Below are 24,900 nucleotides of genomic sequence, written 5' to 3' on the forward strand. Positions count from 1 at the left end.
AAGTGGCGGCTGAGCACACTATCATCACCAAACGATGAGCGCAAGAAATCTTTCACGCGTCTGTCGGAAATTTTGTGAACTTTGATTATTTTTATTATTATTCTAACAAAACCCCATGTCATCCCAAGCATGTGTGTCAATTTTTACCTCTCTAACTACATTATTGCGTGGTTTATTAAGTTTTCAAATTTATACTGACTTTTTGATCACCCGGTATGTTCCCCTTCTTAGAATGTATTTAAACAACAGTTGTTCCCAAGGTCCGTAAAAAAATGGGTTTTCTTATTTGCTATATTGCTAACTATCGACGAATGCTGACGACTCCTTTACATCTGATACAACTACTCTTATGTGACCCACCAGTTGGAGTCAAAGTGAAGAAATAAAAGAATTGCACGTCTGTTAACTATACTAAATTATCGAGAAAGTTTGTTAAAACACTGAATAATGGTCAGACAGCTCTCTTCATTCGATACTGCTGTTGGCAGTTGCAGCGAAATTTCGCCCTCAGATTTATTTCCGATTAGGTATAGCACTTGAATCCACGTGATTTACTCTCAATATCCTAAATACGTAAGAGTTTACTGAGGCAAATACCGATATTACTCGAGGAGTTTAGAAAACATCTATTTTTATAGGCAAACTTTGTCTCATCTGTGAACTGTCCCGAAGAGTTCATCATTCTATGGAAAAACATAACTTGCAAAGTTTTCTCGTAATCTTATAATAAAAAAACAATTTGAATTACTTGCGATTGACGTTCAGAAAACAATAAATTATTTTAATGAGTTGCTACGTCTTGCGCAGCATTGTGTATTACTGTATAATTCGTACTATAAATTGAATGTATAAACAAGACTGTTGTCGGTAAAGGAAAGCAGTTCTATTTGTTTCCTTTTAATACGCATTTGTTTACAGTATGGACGTGGTAGCCGTCATACAGTAAATAAGCAAGATTATAGCTAATGATACAGTATTATTTATTATTTCGGTTGTGTAAGTTGGAAACCAGAGAGAATTTGCCGCCAATTATCAAATGACTACCCGTGGCAGCGTTAAATGTCTGTGATGTTGATGTTTTGATAAAGGTGAGAGAAAGCGTAACACAATTTTCCAAGAATTTGGAGTCTTTAAAATGACATGTAGCTAAATAAAATAGTACATTTTGACGTAAATATCTTTGTTGATATTAATTTATAGACGACGTAGTCTAATACATATGTGTAGATACTCGTTTGATTAACCATTTTCTATATGTTAGATGTTTGACGAAATTGAGAAGCATGAGGCAGATTTAACTGTTCATTGAAGACCCCTGTCACCACGACTGAAGCGTGCTAAAGCCCGTCGGCAGGATAAGTCAACAACAGCTGAATGATACGGTATGCTAATATGTTTACGTTCGTAGACGGTATGTAAGAACTGTAGGCCTAATAGGTATTTGTCCTGCAGCAACACTACCGGAAGTTACGTTTGTAAGATGATAGTTCTTTGAATACGACCCAAGTTTATCATCCAAAATTCGTCTAATACTATACTGACCTGTCGTGCATCTACGAAGTCAATTTCATGTCGGAGTGGGTGAGAGATGCTGTTGCCATTGACCTGTTATGTTGCTTCTGTTCACTTCGTTCTAACAGTATGCCTTTGTTTAAAATTTACTATTTACTAACAAAAGAAAGAGAAATATGTTATATCTTAGATAAAATGTGTGTTGCAACACTTGAGTTACATATGGTTCTCAGTTTGCAACAGTGATGATCTGTTTTAATTAACCGAATACCCTATTAGCCACTCCACCAATGATTTGTAATCAGATTTCTACTTGGAGGTATGAATTGGTTCCAATAACCATAATTGCAAGTAGGTACACTTCACATTAGGGTCATTCCATGTCAATTCAACCAATTTGAGAAAATGTTCCAGCTGATAGTCTCAGATTTGGCTGAAATTTAGCACACCAATGCTACCAGGTGTGGAACACTCATGTACAAAATTTTTAAGTTCCTCTGCGAATTAGTTCCAGAATTATGGCTTGTGAAAGAAGGTGGCATGACCCGGAAATTGCAACCCGCCACTGGCAATCTATCTTCAGACCCAACTTCAGGTCTTAATAAGTTTGGAACTATTTCACACAGTCCACTGAAATTTTTACAACCCAGTAACATCCACTTAGAGAACACACTCTATGAATCAAAACACCAACATATTTCTGAGGGAAAATAAAAAATTCCAAAATGTGATTAAAAAATGTAATACGTTAAAAGGTACATATTGTAGGTGCCCTCTATGCCAAATACAATTAACTCAAAAAGGTTATAAATTTTTTTGGTGGTAAGCTTAATGTGGCCTAAACACACACAGAACTCATCATGCCCACAGTCACACAAACAGAGTTACATGCACATGAAAATACAAAAATTTGAAAAATTACCTGAAAGACGTGGATTCCCTAAGTGTGGTAGCACAAAAGGGACAAGTGATATCCAAGCCAAATTTGAAACACGGCATAAGTAGACCATAATATTGTATGTGGCAAAATTTCAACTTGTTATTGCAAGACATTTGTGTACAATAAAAGTTGATAGAGATGTATTTGGTTACGTTTCTTTTAATGCAATGTAGCAGACAGCTTGTTTCAGATAAAGCTGCAGCAATTGTTGGGAATCATTAGGCAACAGAAAGTTAAACAATGGTAGTTTTCAGGGACAGAATGAGTCATTGTTAGGTAGGAACAACAAAGGAAACAAGCAACAATCACAGGTTACTCATGTTTTTAAGATTCTAGTTCAGACTGTCAGTACTGTTGTGGAAAGTCAGTATGGAGGCATAAGAGTGTGCTAGTGGTGCTTTTGATCAAACAAGTTGCAGTATTGGTAGAGCACAAGCATCTGAATGTAATAAAACAACATATGGAACAAAATGTGGCATTTGCTTTGTACTGTATGATCTGGATGAATCGGACCAAGATTTGTTGCTATGGAGATCCGGGATACACCATGTGGGCACAAGAAGTACAGTTCCAGGAAACTTTTAGTCTTTGTTACCATCATATGAAAGTGTTTCTGGATAAGTATTCTTTCCTACAAAGAAGTTGTTTTGATCCATTTTGGATTCATAATAAGACAGTGAAGTGTAGCCTCAGAGAAATTGAATCGGACTTAACATGAAACCAGGACAAAAGTTATGTTCCAGATGTGTTACATTACTAAAAAATGAAGAATATTCTGAATATTTACATGACAGTGACGAAGAGTATCAGCCACCTACAACCACAGTGGATGAGCAATTAAATACTTCAGTGACTGCTCTTGGTTTGTCTCCCATGAAGACACACAAAGTTGGGAAAAGAGACAGGCCCAGCTATGGTAGAAGAAAACTACAAGAAGCTCAAATGAAATTAAAACACAAAATAGCTGACACACTAATGGTGGAAGAGGAAGAACTATCTGCTCCAAAGGAACAGAAATCATGACAGAAATGCTCTGATTTGGACAAAATTGTGCATGATTTGAAAGAAAACATGCCAGAAAAAAGTAGCTATTCTTACCCTTGCACCTTCCAGCTGGTCTATTGACTACACTGCAAAGGAATTCAATGTTTCTACATATATGGTAAAGCAAGCTAGGAAAATAAAAACAACCCAAGGAGTGCTTCCACAACTTCAGCAGGCTCAGAGTAAGCAATTGAGTTCAGAAATAAAGGTGCTAGTGTCGAAGTTTCATGAAAATAATGACTACAGCCGAATAATGCCTGGAAAAAAGACTATGTAACGGTGAAAATGGGAAATGTACATGTACAGACGCAAAAAAGATTGTTGCTATGCAACATATCAGAACTATATGTAGAATTCAAGGAAAAGTATCCCAATACCAAAGTAGGCTTATCATCTTTTTTCAATCTTCGGCCAAAATGGGCTGTGCCTGTAAGTGCAAGGGGCACACACAATGTTTGTGTATGAGAGACCCATCAAAATGCTGAGCTGACGTTTGCTGCTATAAAGGATTCTGGTCTGGATTACAAAGGTGCAATGAAGCTGCTAGTGTGTGACATCAGTTCCTACCAGTGCATGATACACAGGTGTGAAAAGTGTCCAGGTAAGGCAAATCTTGCAGAACACATGCATAACAAACTGTATTTTGAACTCTTAATGGATGATGATGAACTTGTTTCTTATAAACAATGGACACACATGGATCGCAGAAGTCTTGAAACAAAGCAAAGTACAGTGGAAGATTTTGTTGAAATGTGTTGTCAAAAAACGGACAAACTGACCACACACAGCTTCACAGCAACAACACAATCGGCTTATCTCCAGTTTTGTAAGGATAATTTGAAACAAGATGAAATTATAGTAATACTAGACTTTTCTGAAAATTATGCATGTATTGTTCAAGATGCCATCCAAGGATATCACTGGAACAACATCCAAGCAACTGTCCAGCCATTTGCGATTTAGTATAAAGGTGAATCAGGTGATGTGTCTGTCATGAACCTGTACGTTTTTAGTGACTGTTTAATTCATGATGCCATTGCAGTTCATGCCCACATTCGCACTGTCGTGGCATATGTGAAAAGCTGCCTCACACACATTTTGTGTAATACTTCAGTGATGGGGCAGCTAGTCAATACAAAAACTGTAAAAATCTCAAAAATTTATGCATGCAGTACCATGATTTTCAGATTAAAGCAGAATGGAATTTTTTCTTAAGTCATGGTGAAAATATATGTGATGGTATTGGTGCTACCATTAAGCGCATTGCATCACGAGCTAGTTTGCAGCATCCTACAGGAGGTCACATTCTAACACCTCTTCAATTATTTATCTGGGTACAGAAAAATATCTCTGGAATATGGTCATTCTGTGTTTCGAAAGATGAGGTAAAATCAGTCAAAGAGTTGCTAAAAAGCAGACTATAACATGTTAAAACTGTTGCAGGCACAAGGAGCCATCATCACCTCTCTCCAGCAGACTCTGACTATGTGCAGATGAGCAGACTGTCCGGTTATAACTATAGGTTCAAGCACAACATGTGTCTTCAGTGTGTCTGACTCAGGATTCAGAAGCATAAGCAGCAACATACAACCAGGTTGCTATGTTATTGCTGTTTATGATGACAAATGGTACTTAGGATGTGTTGCAGAGTGCTGTGAAGCAGAAGGTGGTGTATTTGTGAACTTCATGGCACCAGCAGGACCAGCAAGATCATTTCATTGGCCACATTTGGCAGACAGGTGTTGGATTCCTTTTGAACAAATTCTTATGACAGTTCCAGTTCCTACCACAGTGTCAGGAAGACAGTACAGTTTGCCACTCAGTGTACAGAGTACAGTAGTTAAAGTGTGGGAGAACCTCTGTTGGAGGCACAATCGACTGGTTTTTAGCAGTTAAGTTGCAGTAAACATTAGTGATAGGTTGTGTTAATCTGTCTATATGTTGTTACTTAGTGATTAAACACTTGTGGGAGAGGATAAGAAGAGGCAGAACAGTTTACGATATGTTTTTACAAAATTGTATTGTGAAACAATGGCCACATCACAAATACATCTGTCAACTTCCATTGTACACAAATGTCTTGCAATAACATGCTGAAATTTTGAGATATATATCATTATGATCTACTTATGCAGTGTGTGAAATTTGGATTGGATACCACTTGTCCCTTTTGTGCTACCACACTTCGAAAATCCATGTTTTTCAGGTAATTTTTCAAATTTTTGTGTGCATGTAACTTAGTTTTTGTGACTGATAGGGGCATGATAAGTACTGTGTGTGTTTAGGCCACATTAATACCACAAAAAAATTATACCCTTTTTGAGTGAATTATATTTGGCATAGAGGGCACCTACAGTATGTACCTTTTAACGTATTACATTTTTTAAATCACGTTTCGGAATTTTTTATTTTCCCCCAGAAATATGTTAGTGTTTTGATTCATGGAGTGTGTTCTCTAAATGGATGTTACTGGATTGTAAATATTTCAGTGGACTGTGTGGAATAGTTCCAAAGTTATTAAGACCTGAAGATGGGTCTGAAGGCAGATTGCCAGATGCGGGTTGCAATTTCCGGGTCATGCCACCTTCTTTCACAAGTCATAATTCTGGAACTAATAGGCAGGGGAAACTAATACTTTGTACATGAGTATTCTACACGTGGTAGAATTTGTGTACTGAACTTCAGTCAAATCTGAGACTGTGCCCCTGGTTGAACTGACATGGAATGACCCAGTAGTTTGCAGAGTATGGGTGCAGATGGGTTAATCTACACAGCAGAAGTACACTACAATGGCTGCTTTTTCCTGTTTGTGTAAAAGTTCGCTGATTTTTCAACCCTGGGCGCACTGCTTCATGAGATTGATAAATTAAATTCATAAAGTAATTGTGAACACTAATCCTTAAATCTGCATACTTCTGTAGGAGCAGCTGAAATCATTTTCATGATTACGGTAATGACTTCTACTAATACAGTCTTTTTCTTCATTTACCTCCACAAACATATAGTAAAAAATAATTTTTATGTTTATGTAATATATAATTAATCTTGTCTTGACCAGAGGTCACCACAATTAATGCATGAAAATGCATTCTAAAGTCCCTGCCACTCTGACAGTGTGTGTGGAATGGATCGCATTATTCTGGAATGCCTCCAGATTTACGTTTTGTATCATTTTCCTAAATTGCTCCAAGTAAATGCCAGGATAATCCATTTGAAGAAGACGGGCCAATTTCCTTCCTGATGCTTTTGTAATCTGGGCCTGCACCATCTCTGATGACCACGCTGTCAATAGTACATTAAGTTTTAATGTTCCTTCCTTCATCAGTTGTGAATGTTTGCATAACCATGTGTTTGCTTAATAATAACCTTCATTTAATAACATAGTGAACACAATATCGGCCCTCGACCAGCTGTACAGGAGAGAACATAGCATTCAGAAGAGGGGCATTTGCTGCTGTACTCCTCCCCTCCTCCCTCCCATTTGAAATGTGGATTACAGAGTTTTTATTCATGTATTGAGTGGATAACCATCAATTCTCTGTGGTATCATATGTTTGGTTTTTGAGTCACCTACAAAATTTAGTTATTGCATGGCATGCGTCAAATCTGACCAATTCATTTATGTAAAGAAAATGGGAATTTTAAAGTCTTTCTCCCTTGGCCTCCAAAAATGCCCACAGATTCCCAAGCAATGGAAGTAAATTCTCTTGTGTCTCACAGGACCAAATCCACAATTTCAGAACTGGAATACAGATGCTAAGAATGACAGAACTAGAACTTGCAGACTATGGGAAACTTTTCCAGAGATGTAATGAATGCAGAAAGGATGTGATTGGAATACAAATAATGGAATCAGTAAAGGGGACCACTCACCATATTTTTAATGCATTGAGCAGTTGACAGGCATATAAACGTAATAGAAATGATTATGCTAAACCTTTTAGTGTCTTACACACTTTGTGTGTGTGTATGGTATAATTTTATGCCAATCGTTGCAGTTTCCTCGTAGACCCACTCACAAGTATGAGTCAGAGTTGGTGCATATCGAGGGAGTGTTTCATGGGCCAGTTATGTTGTGTGTGTGTGTGTGTGTGTGTGTGTGTGTGTGTGTGTGTTTTCGTAAGCATTTGTCATGAAACAGTTATGCTTGATGTCATAGGCGTTACTGTCACTAGCAGCACATACTGATAAAATTGTTTACATTGTAAAGTGTGAAACTGCCTATGCTTACAGAAAGGAGTAAGAAGTGACAAGATACTCAGTATTGATTTTGGCAGATATATTTTTCAGCTTCAATACAATGTTACAATGCATTCCATTTGATATCTTGTCATATGGCATCTGCTGTTTCATGACAGAAATCTAGTGATGGGTTTCTTCCGAAATGCATCATGAGACGATAAATAAAATTATTTTGGTGATCAAGACAAGTGTTTTACCATTTATAAACCTTCTGTTTTTCCATCAGATTGAGATCTACATATTTACACAAGTATCTTATTTGGTCATCAGCTGTGTGGTGATGTAATGCATTTTGAATGTGGTTAAATGGGCAGCTGCAGAATGGTTGTACATGTTTTAGAATCATGGGATTTGTATGAAATATTGTAGTTTCATACCCATTTAATGTTGTGATTTTGATTGAATTACCTAACAAGTACACAGATGGAAACTGTGTCAATAACGGCATGTCAATAGCCAGTAACTGATAGTCCTGCTACGAAGCTCACTACTGAGTATCACCAATGTGAATTTCATGGCCACATCATTAGAAACAGGTTTAAATTATCAGTGGTTAAGGGACCTCAATAAACATATGCAGACAACATCTAGTTGGCTCTAATCAGCATGTTCTGTCTTTAAAGTTATCACAAGACTTAGAGGACTAAAATATTGGTTTCTGCAGTTTTCAGAGATGAAATAATGAAGGCAGCAGATCATCAAATGGGTAAAAAGACAAGGCCTAATATAAATCTTTGGATAACACAGGAGATATTGAATTTATTGATGAAATAAGAAAATACAAGGTGGCACAGATAAATGTAGCCTATTTAAGTATAAAGTAAATACAGTGAAATTACAGAAACAAAGAGCTGAAATGGACTTATCATTTATTTATAATGAAAAATAAAGTGAAAATACAACAATAGAAGATGCTGAAAGTGACCCCCTGCGACTTCAGTATACGTCTGTGCATATCGAGGCATGTTCAGATACACCTGGTGTATAGTTTGGATGTCTATGGCAGCAACTTCATGTCTGATGATGGTCTTTGTATTGTGTGTGGATTTGTTTAATAGACCTTACTCTTCATGTGCTCCCCCCCCCCCCCTCTCCCCTCCCCAGGAAAACAGGAAAAGAAAAAAAATCACATATTGTTAGTTCCAGCAAATGTGGTGGCCAAAATGTTTGCTGGTAGTTCGTTCCTCATCATGGACTCGTTCCAGGGATACCATAGAAGTGTGGCATGTTGCCTTATATTGCTGGAACAACCAGTATTGTCTTTCATATTCAGAGAATTGAGCACAAAATGTATCAAAAATTTCCATATATGCAACCATATTGAGAGTAGTGTCAAAAAATATCAGTCCAATAATACATGTTGCTGTTACACTGCACTGAATGTTGATATTTTCCTCACGAAGTGGTTGCTAACAGTGTTAGGGTTATCTGTTGCCTAGTACCCCATGTTCTGTGAACTCTCATGACCAGGAAGATGAAACTGCGTTTCGTCACTTGTGATGTAACAGAAAGGGTCTAATAAACCATCTTTGAAAGGAGGCTGTTAAGATGAATATAAACAAAAGGAAAACAAGGATAATCTAACGTAGTTGAATTAAATTAGGTCATGCTGATGGAATTGGAGTAGCAAGCAAATTGTAAATAAAATCTACTATTTTGACAGCAGAGTAACTGATATGGCCGAAGTAGAGAGGATATGAAACTTAGATTGGAATAGCAAGAAAAATGTTTGTGTTTGTATGTCCATATGTGACAGGTTACATTTACCATAAGTTCTGTTCTTACCGTATTACTACCAGGTTACGTTTAGCAGCTCCATGAATGAATGTTCATCCTAACAGTGCCAACACTGACTAAGACATTGTCTTCTGATCAACATTTTTTGCTTTGTGTCCCAAAGCTTCTGAATGTTAGCATTATTGTTGAAGACTCAGCTTTGTAAGTGGTATATCTTTCTTACTTCTGTCCATAGACTTCACTAATTCTCTTCCAAAGTGTGCGTATTAATGTCCTTGACTCTGATGACATATTGTTGGCTTAAACTGTGTACTATAGACTTCATGGCATAAAGTTACAGAAATATTTTTTCACTCGCAAAAATATCAATAAGATCATGGTGTTTGTATGAATTAAATGTCAAGGTTTCACCTGTAATACGAGACTACTTATTGTTGCCTTTTCTCATCGCTGCTATTCATTACTGACAATAGGATGTAGTTACTGCTACAGTGTGTTATTCTAAATATTGCAAATGTACTTTTTAGGCCTTCTGAAATAGGCCACAAGAATTGTTGCATCTTCTGTGAAAAAAAGACATAAAAACTGAAATTCCTGAAAGGACATCATACATCATCAGTGCTGGCTGAACATATCTGATACAACAGGTACCAGTAAACAAGGTCTCTTCAAAAAATTCCGATGCTTTTTCCACAAAACTTTTCTACACTCACCTTTTAATTATTGTGACTGGTCTCCTTCGAATTACTTTCCTCATCAGTTGATACACCACTCTGAGCACCATTTCCACTTCTGGAAGCAGTCTTGGTACATCTCTTGCTGGTTTGCACGAAGCACTGTCTGCAAATTTTCTTTTATCTCATTTATTGTTGCAAATTTTCATCCTTTCAATGGGATTTTCAGCTTTGGAAATAAAAGAAAGCCCACAGGGGCCAGATCTGGAGAGTACGGTGGGTGAGGCAGCACAGTGATTTCATTTCTTGTGATCTTCATAGATTGCGAGACAAAGGTCTTTCTGATTTTCACTCATGAGCAGTGAACAAACTTGGTGGCAACACCATGATGCTGTGTGAGGATTTCATGACTCGATCCAACTGAAATGTTAACTTCATCTACGATCTCTCAGACAGGAATGTTTTGGCTTTGTCAGCTAAAACAAAGAACGAATGTGTGTTAATAGAACATAAGTGAACCACCTTTATGTTGTCAATCTGATTTCCTCGAGTGCAAATAAACCACAAACTCAATGAAAGAGCTTCATAGAGTAAGTTGGAAAGTGGGCCTGAAAAATCAGTTACTGCTGTAATTGATGTAATCTATCCTCACAGTCCCTAAGTGAGAAATACATAGAGGATTGTAGAATATTCCTAGAGTCATCACTCAAAGCTGGTTCTTGAAACTTCTCAGGATGTTTACATTTGTCTTCAGGAGTCTACCAGTTCAGTTTCTTCAACCTCTCAGTGACACTCTCCCACAGGTCAAACAAACCTGTGACCATGCTGACTTTCTCTGTATACGTTCAGTATTGCTTGTTAGTCCTGTTTGGTACAGATCCCACACAATTGAGTAATATTAGAATAAGTTGCACAAGTTATTTTTAAGCAGCTTCATTAGTAGACTGATAGCATTTCCCTAATATTCTACAAATAAACGAAGTTTACCACCTGCTTTACCCCTAACTAAGTCTAGGCGGTCATTCCATTTCATATCCCAACAAAGTGTTACACCCAGGTATTTGTATGAGTTGGCCAGTTACAACTGTGACATATTGATATTACAGTCAGAGGATACCACTTTTTTTTCATGTTGTGAAGCAAACAGTTTTACGTTTCTTAACTTTTAAAGCAAATTGTCAAATCTTTACACCACTTTGTAACCTTACCAAGATCTGACAATATTTATGCAGCTTCTTTCAGACAGTACTTAATTATAGATAACTGCTTCATGTACAAAAAGCCTGGGCTACTACAAATATTGTCCATGAGGTCATTAATATACAACATGAACAGGAAGACAGCCAATGCTTCATCATATAGGTGGAAGTTGAATAACACACTGCTCTACCAAAGTGATATCTTGCAGGAGCTCACCATCAGTAGCACTGTTCACAGAACCATTCTGGACCTTCAGTACAGAGCTGAGTGGAATGCCTGATCAAAGGCTCAGACGGTTCTGCAAACGTGTGGGCTGAAGATTCCTTGACTTGCACCTCTGGACCTTCAGTACAGAGCTGAATGGAATGTCTGATCAAAGGCTCAGACGGTTCTGCAAATGTGTGGCCTGAAAATTCCTTGACTTGCACCTTACATTAGAGGTGCTGTGATCCACTCAATACCTCAGGGACCCATTACACACAGGAGGTGGCTGCATGGGTATCGGAGGGTTGTGTGGAATGGACTAGGTAGTGGCCCATGTTAGAGACACCTGGAAAAGGGTTCAGTATCAAAAGGTGTGGGTCAAACGAGGAATGAGGGTAGACCCAAGAAGTATCACTATTAAAAAATAAAATATGAAGTCTGGAAGCTAGGAAATGAAATGCTGGTGTACGTAAAATTGTGAGGGAGGTCAGGAATTGTGCTTACATAGCTCAGTTAATAGAGCACCTGCGTGCAAGAAGCAAAGATCCTGAGTTTGAGTCAGGGTCTGACAAACAGTCGTAATCTCCCGTAAAGTTTCACATCAGCATACACACTGCTGCAGAGTGAAAAATTCATTCCGGGAACATCCCCCAGCTTGAGGCCAAGCCATGTCTCTGAAAAATCATTTCTTCCAGGTATGTCAATCCTGCAAGTTTCACAGGAGAACTTTTGCGAAGTTTGGGAGGTGGAGGTGAGGTACTGGCAGAAGTAAAACTGAAGATTGGAAGATTGATCTTGAGTTGTATTTGGGTTAGCTAAGTCGGTAAACCATTTGCTCTGATTGACAAAGATCCTGGGTTCGAGTCCCAGTCAGGCACACAGCTTTAATCGCCACGAATTTCACTTGTATTACAGTTGTAAACTGTTATAGCTGGGTTGGGATAGAAATAGTGCTCCAAGCTCTAATCAAAAGCACTGAAACACAAGTCTTTATAGGTACTTAAAGTTGGCTTAAGCCGGAGGCAACCACACAAAACTTTTACAAAGGACCTGACATTATTCGGAAAAGATGAGTAAATTCGGTTGACAGTGGCATGATTGTTGCTGTCAAAATTAGTTTCCCTTGCAGTGAAATTGAGATAGATAGTTGCTGTGAGTTAGTACGGGTACAGGTTTTATGGAACAACTGGAATAAATTATCAGTTGGTCCCTTTTACAGACAACCCCCCCCCCCCCCCCCCCCCTCCCTTGAATGATAAAGTTTCTGAAAAGTTCAAGGACAATTTGAGTTTCATTTCAAATAGGTGGCCAACTCATACAATTACAGTTGGTGGCAATTTCAATCTACCCTCAATATGTTGGCGAAAACACACATTTGAAGTTGGTAGTAGACATAAATCATCATATGGAATTATACTACATGATTTCTCAGTAAAGTATTTTGAGCAATTAGCTCAAGAGCCCACACACAGAGCAAATAGTTGGGATAACATTCTAGATCTGACAATAAACAATCTTGAACAAATAGGAAGCATCACAATGGGTACAGAGACTATTGACCACAAGGCTGTTGTAGTGAGACTGAACACCATTAACATCCAAATCCATCAAAAATAAATATATTTAAAAAAGAAGAAAAAATTTTGCTTGGTATCTTCAAAAGAGATGGACTGTATTTCTTCCAATAACTTCAGATAACCTCCGGAAACTAGAGAGAATCTCTTCTGAGTCAAAGGAACACACATTAGTAATGACATGAGGCACCATCTGCTCTTGGTTGTATGCTGTGTGCTTCATGTCATCCAGAATAATCCAGTCCACACTTGATATAATTGTGTCTAGTATGCACACAGTGTGCAATTGTTGTGAATATCATTCATTGGCTAGGTAGATGTTGCTTTACCAAAGTGATACGTTCCACTACACTCTAGACTATCAATATTCTCACCCTCTGTGAGTGCCCAACCTTGTAAACTGAGAGGCTTCCACTGAAACAAGGCTAATGACTGCATCTGGCTCAGGACCATCATTAGTGCCAGGTAGCACCTGAAGGCTGTTTGTCAGACAGACTGGGGAAGCATTTCAGCCAGTGACCTGGAAAATTATCATTGTCTGCCACATGTTGAAACAATCTCACACTCGACTCAGTGCAGGCAGTAACCAGTTTATTCACTTTAGTGGACATATCAGGGGACTCATGAGATGTGCTGGATATTCCTTGGAATCCCAAGTCCACTGATGCCCATTGGCAACAGTCTCTAGCTGTACGATCAAAGCCAGAACCTCATGGAGCTGTGAGTGTGAAGGGTCTTCAACTCACCTTACATGCAAACACAGCATTCACAGTCATGGTTCAAATGGCTCTGACCACTATGGGACTTAACTGCAGTGGTCATCAGTCCATTCACAGTCCCTAGCTATACTAAAGACATTGGAAACCTACACAACACCATTACAAAAGCACACAGACAAAGCAAAATAAGTAAGCCACCAGAGGAGGAAGAGCAGTTCCCGACTTGTGGAAAAAGTTTTTTAAACCTCCTCCTTTCCTTCTCCAGGAATCAGGAAAACTGTCCAAGTAGTTTTTCTGGTGTTTCCTTCAATAATGCACAGGGAGTATCAGACAGACATTGAACTGTTAATGTATTTGGAATGCAGAAGGCTATGTAATTGATTTCAGTGAGGATTTGGGAGATACTATTCCATCCTGATAGCTTGCTCTTGCTTCAAATGCTGTGCGGCATGTTTCACTGTATGCAGGAGGTTCACTCTAGTGGAACTTACAGTATAATGCAGTATTTCAAATGTAATTGTCTTTCCTATTTTAATTAAAAACTAACCTTCAGTGAGAGAGAACATGTTCATTATTCTATGTTTGTGGTTTCTATTTTCCATTAATGTTTCAGCTTTGTAATAATGTCACAGATTTACATTTGATAATCATTTGACTGCCACACTTATGGCACCTTGTGGCTTACTTCTCCAAACAAATATTTTTATTGGGTATTAACTGCAAGAAATGAACAGATAAAACCTGTATCATGAGTCGCCCCATAAATGCAAACAACTATCCCACATAGTGGCATTTAAAAAATGTATTCCTTACTTAGGCACTAATACACCATACTGTTGCTCACCGGGTAATTGCATAAATAGTTCTCTGTGAGTTGTGACGTCCTTTGAGACTTGCATTAGGAAATCTCATTTGTTAATTCCACACTGATTTTTCAACAGACCTGAAATATTTTAAACTTGACAAAATTAAATGAAGAATATGCTGTTGTCGTAAATTGTAGACCTACTTGTGATAAAGGATTCATGTTCCACATGGTATCCAGTGCATTGAAAGCTCTGAAGAAAACATGCTATGATTGGGGGGAGGATTTCTCTTATCTGCTCCAGTTGCCTTAATGACTTACAGAATATTTCAATATAATGTAATTGAATAGACAAAAAATCCACTCACCAAGCAGCAGCAGAACACACACATGAAAGAAGGTTACACTTTTGGAGCCAGTGGCTCCTTCTGGCAGAATGGTTGGAGGGGGAGGAAGAGGGGTGAAGTAAAAGACTGGAAAGGTTTAGGGAAAGGGCAGGTTTTTGAAAAGTCTCCCCTGAACTGCCGTTTTCCAAAATCTTCCTCTTTTCTGAAACCTCTCCAGTCATTTTTTTCACCCCTCTTTCTTTCCCCCCAACCTCTTTGCCGGAAGGAGCAGCCACTGATTCTGGAAGCTTACATTAGTATAACCTTCTTTTATGTGTGTGTTCAGCCGTTGCTTGGTGAGTAGAGTTTATCGGTCCAGTTACATTAAATTATCAAAAACTGATTATTTTGTTGTTATATTAGAATACTTCAATAGATATACAAAACAGGAGAAATATCCAAAACGTACTGAAGTACTTTATAATACTAATACAAAAACAAGAAAGGATGTACATGGGTGTGCTGAAAAGTGACGCCTCCAAATTTTCTGTTCTGTTCTCAAGATTGGTTGAGGTGTTATATGTCATGCATATTACTTGGCCGACTTTTCCGCTTTGCTGACACAGGTTGCAACCCTCTGCTGCTAGAGGGCTCTGAATTGAAGCATCTAGTGTAACTATGTCAGTGTGCTGTAAAACTCTCAGAAAGCTGAAAACAATAATTCAAAGAGTTCATCCACACATGGAGCACCCTCTCCTTCAGTGTTACAATACCAGACCAGACGAGCAGTATGTCATCTGCAAAGTTAGATGCGTTAGCTTTACTGTCATCAATCATCCTCCATACAGTCCTGACTAGGCCCCACCCAATTTTCATCTGCTTCCAAAACTTAAGAAAACCTTCAGGGATCACAGTTTTATAGTGATGAAGCGATGCAACAGAGGTTGTCGAGAAAGTCAAACATTTTACAGTGGCCGTGTCACCCAACTTGTTTCTCACTGGAAGGAATGTGTTTGTTACCAGGACGACTGTTGAGAAATAAATCTGTAGACATGTGCAATAAATATGCAGAATGTTAATAAAGTTTGTTTTATTTAAAAAGCTTTAAGGGTTTTCACATATAAAATTTGGGGGCATTATTTTTCAGCATGCCCTCATGTCATTGTGATGGCCATATTTTTCTGTTTAAACGTCAAATGAAAACTACCACCAAAATTGTTTGTTATTACTTTCTGTGCTTCAGTTACAGCGATAGCACCAGGGCATCTGTCCCTTGATGTATTCAAATGCACTTCTGGGGAGTTGTTTAAAGAAGTGAGGCATTGGTGGATGGTAAAAATTTATGTTGTTTGATAAGTGTTTGTTAGGGAGCTGGTAAGAAAGCAGGACATACCCCATTGAAATATCTACCATTGAAAATAATAAGAAGTTAAATATAGTGTGAATTTGAAAACGTAAAATTAGTCAAAATATAGCAACACTTTCTTTTTTTTTTTTTTTTTTTTTTTTTTTTTTTTTTTTTTTTTTTTTTTTTTAATTAAAAAAAAAAATTTATAGATCAATTTGATACAATAACTGGTGATAGCCGAACAAATACTTAATGTCTTAAATCTGGCTTTTGGAATTCTTTTGTTGGTGAAGACCCTTTCTCCACTTCAACTTTTTGGCATCCTCACAAAAGCAGATGTATTAGGTATATAAATATCCCTCTGCAGAGTTGAAAATCAGTTTAAATCTCAAGGTAAAAGTAGACATCTATATCCAATGAATTGCAAGTTCAGCTATACACAGAACGTCCTACATAGCACAAGTCCTAGCTACTTCCTGCAGGTCACTTAAGTGAGCATGCTTTCTGTGTACCTGGGAAAAAGAGTTAGAGTGCCCAGACCACAATACTTAAGAATTCACAAATACCTTTTATCCTTACATTTGATATCATTCCTTGCAGTTAATCAGAGCCTTTCCCAAAAGTAGAATGGATTTCAGAAGTGATGATTGTGTGAACCAAGGAATGAACCTAGGTGTGAAATCTAGCAAAGGAAGGAGTTGGTTGAAAGTGGTCCGGGTACAAAGGAACTCTTTTCTGGTTTGTGTCATAACAGTTAATATCTGCTCTCGCACACAGTTAATATCTGCCCTCACATGCCTCCAACCTGAATCTTTGAATCCCTCATAGTAGTGAGATAAGTAAAATGTCTAACTTTGTAGTGGGACAGTATCCATCTGCTCAATATTCTAGATGTTTTGTGGTTTCTGTATCTCTCTAATAGAGGGGGGGGGGGGAGGAGGAGGTACTTTGAGCCCACCTTTTGTAAATATTGTAACTTAGATTGGTATTCCATATTTTAAAATTCTCATAAAAATATTGTTTTTTATTTCCTTCACCTGATTTTATAAATGTGTAAATTCTTTCATCAAAACTTAATGTAAGTCTAATGGCACTCGTCATAAAGTCTACCTCCTTAGTAGTAGATGTGACTTGACAACGAATGCCTTATTCCATAAATTTAAAAATTTTGACAGTGTTGAATTTCTCTGTGTGGGTAGCAACAATGATCTCAAAAGTGATTCATGGTCTTGGGTTTATGATTGTTTCTTGTTACTTCTTATTCAGTGCCATTTTGTCCAGTGCTAGAGATAACTGTCGCCTGTTCCCGATTTATGGTCCAACTCTTACAGAAGGTTTGTTTACTCTGCTACTATGAGTAGAAGCAGAGACCATGAGCACACTAAAATAGTAAAATTTGAGGAGAGAGAGAGGGAGAGAGAGAGAGAGAGAGAGAGAGAGAGAGAGAGTGCAGGAAATATGACAAGTTTGCTGCAATTTGAGAAGTATTTGATAAAATGAATGAATTACTACCAAGATTCTATTCTGCAGGTGTATGTACACTATTGTTGATGAGATATTGTCATTGTTTCGTGGTAGGTGTCCCTTCAAGGTCTACATTAAGGAAAAACCTGGAAAGTATGGTATACATACAATGTTCAGACTATAAAACCAGATATGTTCTCAGCGTGGAGCCATATCCGGGGAGGAAAAATGACAGTCCACAACAATCAAATTCAGCTGCAGCTGTAGTGGAACATCTGGTTGTTCCTACACATAATTCAGGATGCAAAGCCACCAGACATAGAGATATTACACTTCAGTTAATTTGGCCAAAGATTTATGGATGAATCACAAGCTCACTTGTGGGAACATTCCAAGCTAATAGGAAGCATATTCCTCAAGAAGAGAATTATTTTCCAGTAAATTTTCATGCAGTGATTCTATTACTGGAATCATCCTAATCACGGTTGTATCATATATCACCCATGAAAAAAAATAAAAATAAAAAGCCTTCCATTGCTGTTGACTCAACATTATGATGCTGCGCTTGGTTCACATACTGACATTAAGAAGAAAGCAATCATAAATTTGTATTATAATGAGTTTAAAGGCAGCATTGGCACAGTTGATCAAAGGGTGAGTCAATTTCCAACTAAAAGGGTTACAAGAAGGTGGTTGCGATCTATTTTCTATACTTTTGTGGACATAGCAACGTTGAATGGTTGTACATTGTTTCTGTGCAGCTTCTCAGAGGGGAATAAGATGAAATCTAATAAGCAATGACTTTTTCTTCACGAATTTGGACTACAATTCACAAAATCATACATTGAAGAAAGGGCAGTGAATATTAGAGGATTCCAGAACTGAGGGACATATTCTCAGATGGAGTATCAAACAGAAGTTTGCTGCAAAGTAAGCTGGAGGAGGACGGGGAAGGTGTCTTTTGTGTTGTAACGAAAGCCAGTCAAAAGCAGTGAAATACAATAAAGTGAACAAAACAACAATTATCTGTAACAACTGTAACAGATACACATACAATAAACACAGCAAGAAAACTGTTGCATGTTCCAAGTGCGAAGACATGCCTGAAGAAAGGGATGAATAAGTTATCCCAGAAGCTATGTAATGTAAACTGCTGTGTTTTACCTAAAATATCTGTAATACTTTTTAATTATAATGAAGTTTCTTCAATAACTCTGTAATGACTTTTACTACCAATGTAGAGAGATGCTGCTCAAGAAAACAAGACTAAATAAACTCATGTGATGGAAAAAAGTGAAAAATACTAAATGCATTTTTGTAGAACGTGCTAAAAGATATTTACAATTTCTGGACATTTATTACATATTATACAATATTTTGTTAATAAAGGTCAATAAAAGTTAAAGAAATCTGAATTATAAAATTTTTTGTGGTGGGCACAAAATACACCCCTCTCCCCTCCTCAATCCTCCTTGGCACTACATGCTATGATAAATACATTGGTACTGGAAGGGTTATGTGTCAGTGCTGCTCTTAGTAGTCCATTGGCTAGACACAGTCGTTAAGTGCCAATCTTTATAACGTGGGAATTGTGAGAGCCAGACAAAACAGCTTTATCTTTATTTATTTCAAACGAGTGAAGACTGTCGTGGAGCCTTTGTCAGTTCTATTTTACAAACGTATATAGATACCAGTTACATTCATTTATGTAAAAATATTACTTTATTGTAGGCACTGGAAAGACTTACTTACCAGCAACATCCTATATTTGTTTAAAAAAATAAAGGTAAATATCTGCAAGTATTGGATAATAATCAGAAAACATCATTTACCCCAAAAAGCATTAAAATAACTTTTTCTCAGAAAGCACCTCTGGCAAATGCCATAACAATTACTTCAGTGGGGCTTTGTTTGATTTATTCCCCTATCCTTTCCCAACTATGCTTGGTTTCTGACAAGACAATAAACTCTAGCCCTGCTTCTTCTGAGACACATGTTGTATACCACCCACCTACTGCCTCCCTTGACATAGATTCATGATTATCCCGATACAAAAGTGGATGTCGCCAGATACAGATAGTAATAACTGTTCAAATCATCTATGGTTATAGCAGCTTAGATAGTTACTATTGATTCATTCATCAGCTGGCTCCATCCGTGATTTTATTTTGCACTCTGTGTTGGTTTTGATTACTCATATCTGGTCCAATAACCTTATCGTGTATACAATACATGATCAGCTACCATCTTTTTTTCATTGCTAGAACTGAGCTTAGTATTTTCCTCTTTTTTTTTTATCACCAGTGCTGTTCACAGAAATCTGGTCTCTAGCTGTCTGCTGTTGTATTGCTAAAAAGCATTGTACAGTCAGCTTGTTTGCCTTTGTCAACTTGATGTGCATCAATATGAATCATTTTTCGTTAAGAGGGCATTGTCAGCTATATGTACACATTTCATTAAGCCTGTGTAAGAATAAATAAGAATTCTTGCTGCCTGTATACATGAATCATGCACAGTGGTAAAAAGGCTGCAGTATTTACACTGAAATCAACAAGAATTATTATATGAAGCACTGCATTCTCATTTCCCAACAGACAAAGAGGAATCTTGTTTATTTATGTATAGATGAAGTGAAATAGGTAACTATTGGTGGACAGAACAGTGATGTCCTCTTAAAGGTAAATAATTTTTACTGACAAATTTTGTATCAATCATGTATGGAAGCGGCACACATGTGGAAATAGGGATTGTGAATTAAATAACAGACTGGAATGAACTGTGACAAGATCTCAAACAGCAGGTATAGACATACTAAGGCAGGCATAAAAACTTTGAAATACTGCATTGATAAAGGCTAGTTACTATTCGAAACCTAGTTCTGCTTTAATAAAGCTAGAAAGGAAACTACTACTGATTGCTGCTCTCTATCACTTTGAAAGTCATATCGTGGTTGTTGAGCGCATTCTGGTCTCCTAATGGAAAACAATCTATTAATTAATGTAATATTATTCCCAGATACCTGTTGCTGACTTTCATTTTAAACAATGGAGGAGTAAAGTCAGCCTCTTGCCAAATAATTGTGTGTTTGAACAGGTGACAAGCGCGTAACGAAAATTGAAATTAACCAAGTTTTTGTACACAATAGACTAGCAAAACCCACATTCGTACACGTAACGCATAGTTGCGTCATCTTGGTGGTGCAGTACAACTGCGTGTTCGAGCTAATATAACCATGCATTTGTATGTGTTCTTGTTAGTTTATCTCCCAGGAAGGACATTGTTTGAAAGCCTAGCAATAATTTATTCTTCTTTAGGTGCCTGTGCACTGTCCATCATCTCAGCTATAGGAGAGTGATTACCCCTATTCCTTCCATTATTATTATTATTATTATTATTATTATTGCACCCAGGATTTTCAGGTATCATATTCACTTTCATTTTACGGCCTCTCACCCATCACTCATTTAGAAAGAACAAATTGGCGTTTTTTGTACAAGAGTGGAGACACACACACACACACACACACACACACACACACCAGGGTGCAAAGTATTTCAAAGTATTTGCTAACAAAGAAACTTGTAATTGTTTCAGAATTGTTCCTGTTCCTGCAAGGCGTCAACACTACTGAGAGGGTTACGCTGTAGTTTGCTTCGCAAGTGCATATAGTGGACTAGGTGTGTTGAGCAGACAGCCCCTAATTTGATTATTATGAATTCCAGACATTACATGATATTGATACATTTAACATAACTGTCACTTTTTGAAAACCATTACAATGGTACCAGTAAGCTCGGGGCAAAATATTTCACAAACTGGAGTCAACAATACGACTACTCCAGGAACTCCTAATAATCCAACAGGAGGATCTGCTAAAGCAAGTTCCGGGGTGAAACCTAACTATGCACTAAAGTTCACTCTTGCTGGTCACACAAAGGCAGTATCTGCTGTAAAATTCAGCCCAAATGGTGAATGGCTTGCAAGTTCATCTGCTGATAAATTAATCAAAATCTGGGGAGCATATGACGGAAAGTTTGAAAAGACAATTTCAGGACATAAATTGGGTATATCAGATGTATCGTGGTCTAGTGATAGCAGGTTATTAGTAAGTGCTTCTGATGATAAAACATTAAAAATTTGGGAACTGAGTTCAGGAAAGTGTTTGAAAACTCTTAAAGGTCATAGTAATTATGTTTTTTGCTGTAACTTCAATCCTCAGTCTAACCTAATTGTTTCTGGCTCATTTGATGAGAGTGTTCGCATCTGGGATGTAAGAACTGGAAAGTGTTTAAAGACATTGCCTGCTCATTCAGATCCAGTGAGTGCTGTTCATTTTAACAGAGATGGTTCCCTAATTGTGTCCAGCAGCTATGATGGCCTCTGCAGAATATGGGATACTGCATCAGGTCAGTGCCTGAAAACACTGATAGATGATGACAATCCTCCAGTGTCATTTGTTAAATTTTCTCCAAATGGCAAATACATCCTTGCAGCTACGTTGGATAACACATTGAAGCTTTGGGACTATAGCAAAGGAAAATGTTTGAAAACATACACAGGACATCGTAATGAAAAATATTGTATATTTGCAAATTTTTCTGTAACTGGTGGTAAATGGATTGTTTCTGGTTCAGAGGACAATATGGTGTATATTTGGAATCTCCAGACAAAGGAAATAGTGCAGAAGCTACAAGGACATACAGATGTAGTGCTTTGCACAACATGTCATCCAACAGAAAATATTATTGCTTCAGCAGCACTAGAAAATGACAAGACAATTAAATTATGGAAAAGTGATATTTAAGTTGTTTTACTTCCTATTATTGAGATAATGATTGTAATTGTTTATGGTGATTATTAATTGTACTGACAATCAGCTCAAGTCACTGACTGTGCATTCAGTATTAGTTTCAGTCATTTGTTTTATATTAAATGTAATCAATGCCTAAGATTTGCTGGACAAACAATAATATTTATGGAGTAAATGGCCTTTATAAGAAGAATTCCTTGAAATTTCAGTAATTCTCAAACATCTGACAACTGTGTTACAGGGATCCTTCGTATGTGTAGAGAATCAAGTTACATTTAACCTGTATATAAGTTACTCTTCAGCCGAAAAGTTTTATTTTGAAAGTTGCATTTCTACAGTACTTTCTTTGTTTCATTGTGTATTATTTAATGTAAAACTTAAAAATCAATAATAATATTGAAATAGCACTTTATTTCATTGTCCATTATTTTTGGACTCATTTTAAATCACCACACAACAATACATTGAAAAATTATTCCAAAATTAATTTAGTCTGTGGTAAACAATAATGTTGTGATGGTTTGTCCTCTATTTATTCCAGCAGTCCCAAATAATTTGGCAATAGTAGTTCTGCTGATATGATAATGTAATATCTTATGTATTTTTAAATGTAAGAAAAATGGCTGATGGAATGTAAGAGCGCGCAGTTATATTGCAGTGACTGATGATGATTACCAGATTTTAAATTGCTCTATACAAAAGTTTTACTGTAAGACTGTGGTATGTTATATTTTTAATTAACTGCATTTTGTAGCCATATTGCTGACTTTGTCTGCAAGAATGTTTTGATTGTATGTACTATCATGAAAGAAAAGGAATCACAGATGGAATGTAGTGTTAATGACTTATCAGATACTGATAATGGATGATTATCATTAATAAAAATTTGTTAGCCTTATGCCTTCACAAGTGAAGGAGAACAATGTTAATGAAATATTTGTGAAGTAGTTTGTGTTACTGAGAGGCATAATACATGTAACTGCAAGTTTGTTAGCTTTGTCTACCTCTCTCTCTCTACATGTAACACATTCTGGTTCCAAATCTCTAAGGAGTCATAGTAATAAGTTACTGTTGATGATACAAGTTTGAATTTCTGGAGTTCCTTAGATATGGCTGTAATGTAGTGCAGTTGGCAGTCAGACATGTTACACAGCCGAACAGTAATTTGAAACTAAATGTATGATTCTTAGAGAAAAGTTTTTCTGATAACTTGGTTATTTGCTTGCCAGAAATTTAGACAGTGAAATAGTGTCCAATAATATGGAAAGTTAATGAAATGTAAATAATTAAATGGAACTATGTGGAATAAACATTGTCGGTACAGTAAACCCCAATCTTTTTTCCCTTTAGAGTAAAATGTAAATCTACACTAGCGATGTAAGAGACTAGTTTGATGTGTTTATTAGTAAACTGCAGTGCATTGAATGAAAACAAACTGCTTAATGCTGCTGTCTGCTCACCATGTCAACAGTAGTGTAATCAGTAACACAAAATTGCATCAGCATAATTACAGCTTTAATTTACAGTGTCTGTGGTTATGTTTCTTGGTTGGCCACTCAGTTAAACAAGATTATTCTTTGGCTTGTAAATATATATACTGGAGCTGAGAAAGATATATGCTATTAGTAAGACTTGCATTGATATGAGGTATGATTTTCAAAAGAAAACCAGTTTAATGTTAAATAAGAAGTTGAGTATAGCATTTTTCATGAAGCAGGTGAGAAAGAGCAATATCGTATTAATAGCACGCATAAGGTAGTCAAGACCTTGGTTTCAGCATTGGACTGTGCTCAGAACTGATAACATTTAATCCGAAGACACTGTGATGTTTTTTAAAAACATATTGTCTTCTTTTAGTATTGAGTAGGGTACATAGATTAAGTCTTGCATATATAATACTGAATGGTGGTAAAATAATTGGGAAGAAAAATAAAAATTTACTATTTACAGTATAGTATGTACAGGAAAAGCAGTAACATCAACTGAAGTACCACATTGTTTAAGGCACTTACTCATACTCAGGAGTAGTATTTAAATCTCTCTAACTGTCCAGATTTAAGTTTCCTATGGTACCCTTAAATCACTTAACACAATTGACGGGTTGTTCCTTTGAAAATACCAAAGCCAATTCCCTTTATACCTCTGCTATCCTGCTTGTGCACTCCCATAATGACCATGTCATTGATAAATTGTGAAACTCTTATTTTCCTTCCTTTGTTATCCAAATATCTGCCAGAAGAAGTCGATAAAGTTAAACAGAGATCTGATATTTTAATCTGATCAGCATTCAAAATGGTGAAA

The 24,900-nt window shown here is 37.0% G+C and overlaps 2 protein-coding genes across 6 annotated transcripts in view; both read left to right on the forward strand.

Moving 5' to 3' along the window:
* Window positions 1–921: 921 nt before the first annotated feature.
* LOC124775064 (tRNA pseudouridine(38/39) synthase) overlaps window positions 922–24,900 on the forward strand; it is a 29,229-nt gene continuing 5,250 nt past the window's right edge. Inside the window, exons 1-3 of one of the 5 annotated variants that reach the window (XM_047249860.1) lie at window positions 922–1,142; window positions 1,262–1,382; window positions 21,384–21,466. The gene's annotated coding sequence lies outside the window, so the exon portion shown is untranslated. The remainder of the gene's footprint in view (window positions 1,143–1,261; window positions 1,383–21,383; window positions 21,467–24,900) is intronic. The other 4 variants (XM_047249859.1, XM_047249863.1, XM_047249861.1 and 1 more) reach the window with 4 other exon arrangements.
* Window positions 21,568–22,593, forward strand: LOC124775494 (WD repeat-containing protein 5-like). The gene has a single exon (XM_047250328.1). It carries the CDS (start codon window positions 21,568–21,570, stop codon window positions 22,591–22,593), a length of 1,026 nt encoding a protein of 341 aa, XP_047106284.1.

The sequence above is a fragment of the Schistocerca piceifrons genome, chromosome 2, assembly GCF_021461385.2.
Source record: "Schistocerca piceifrons isolate TAMUIC-IGC-003096 chromosome 2, iqSchPice1.1, whole genome shotgun sequence".
NCBI classification, from domain to species: Eukaryota; Metazoa; Arthropoda; class Insecta; order Orthoptera; family Acrididae; genus Schistocerca; species Schistocerca piceifrons.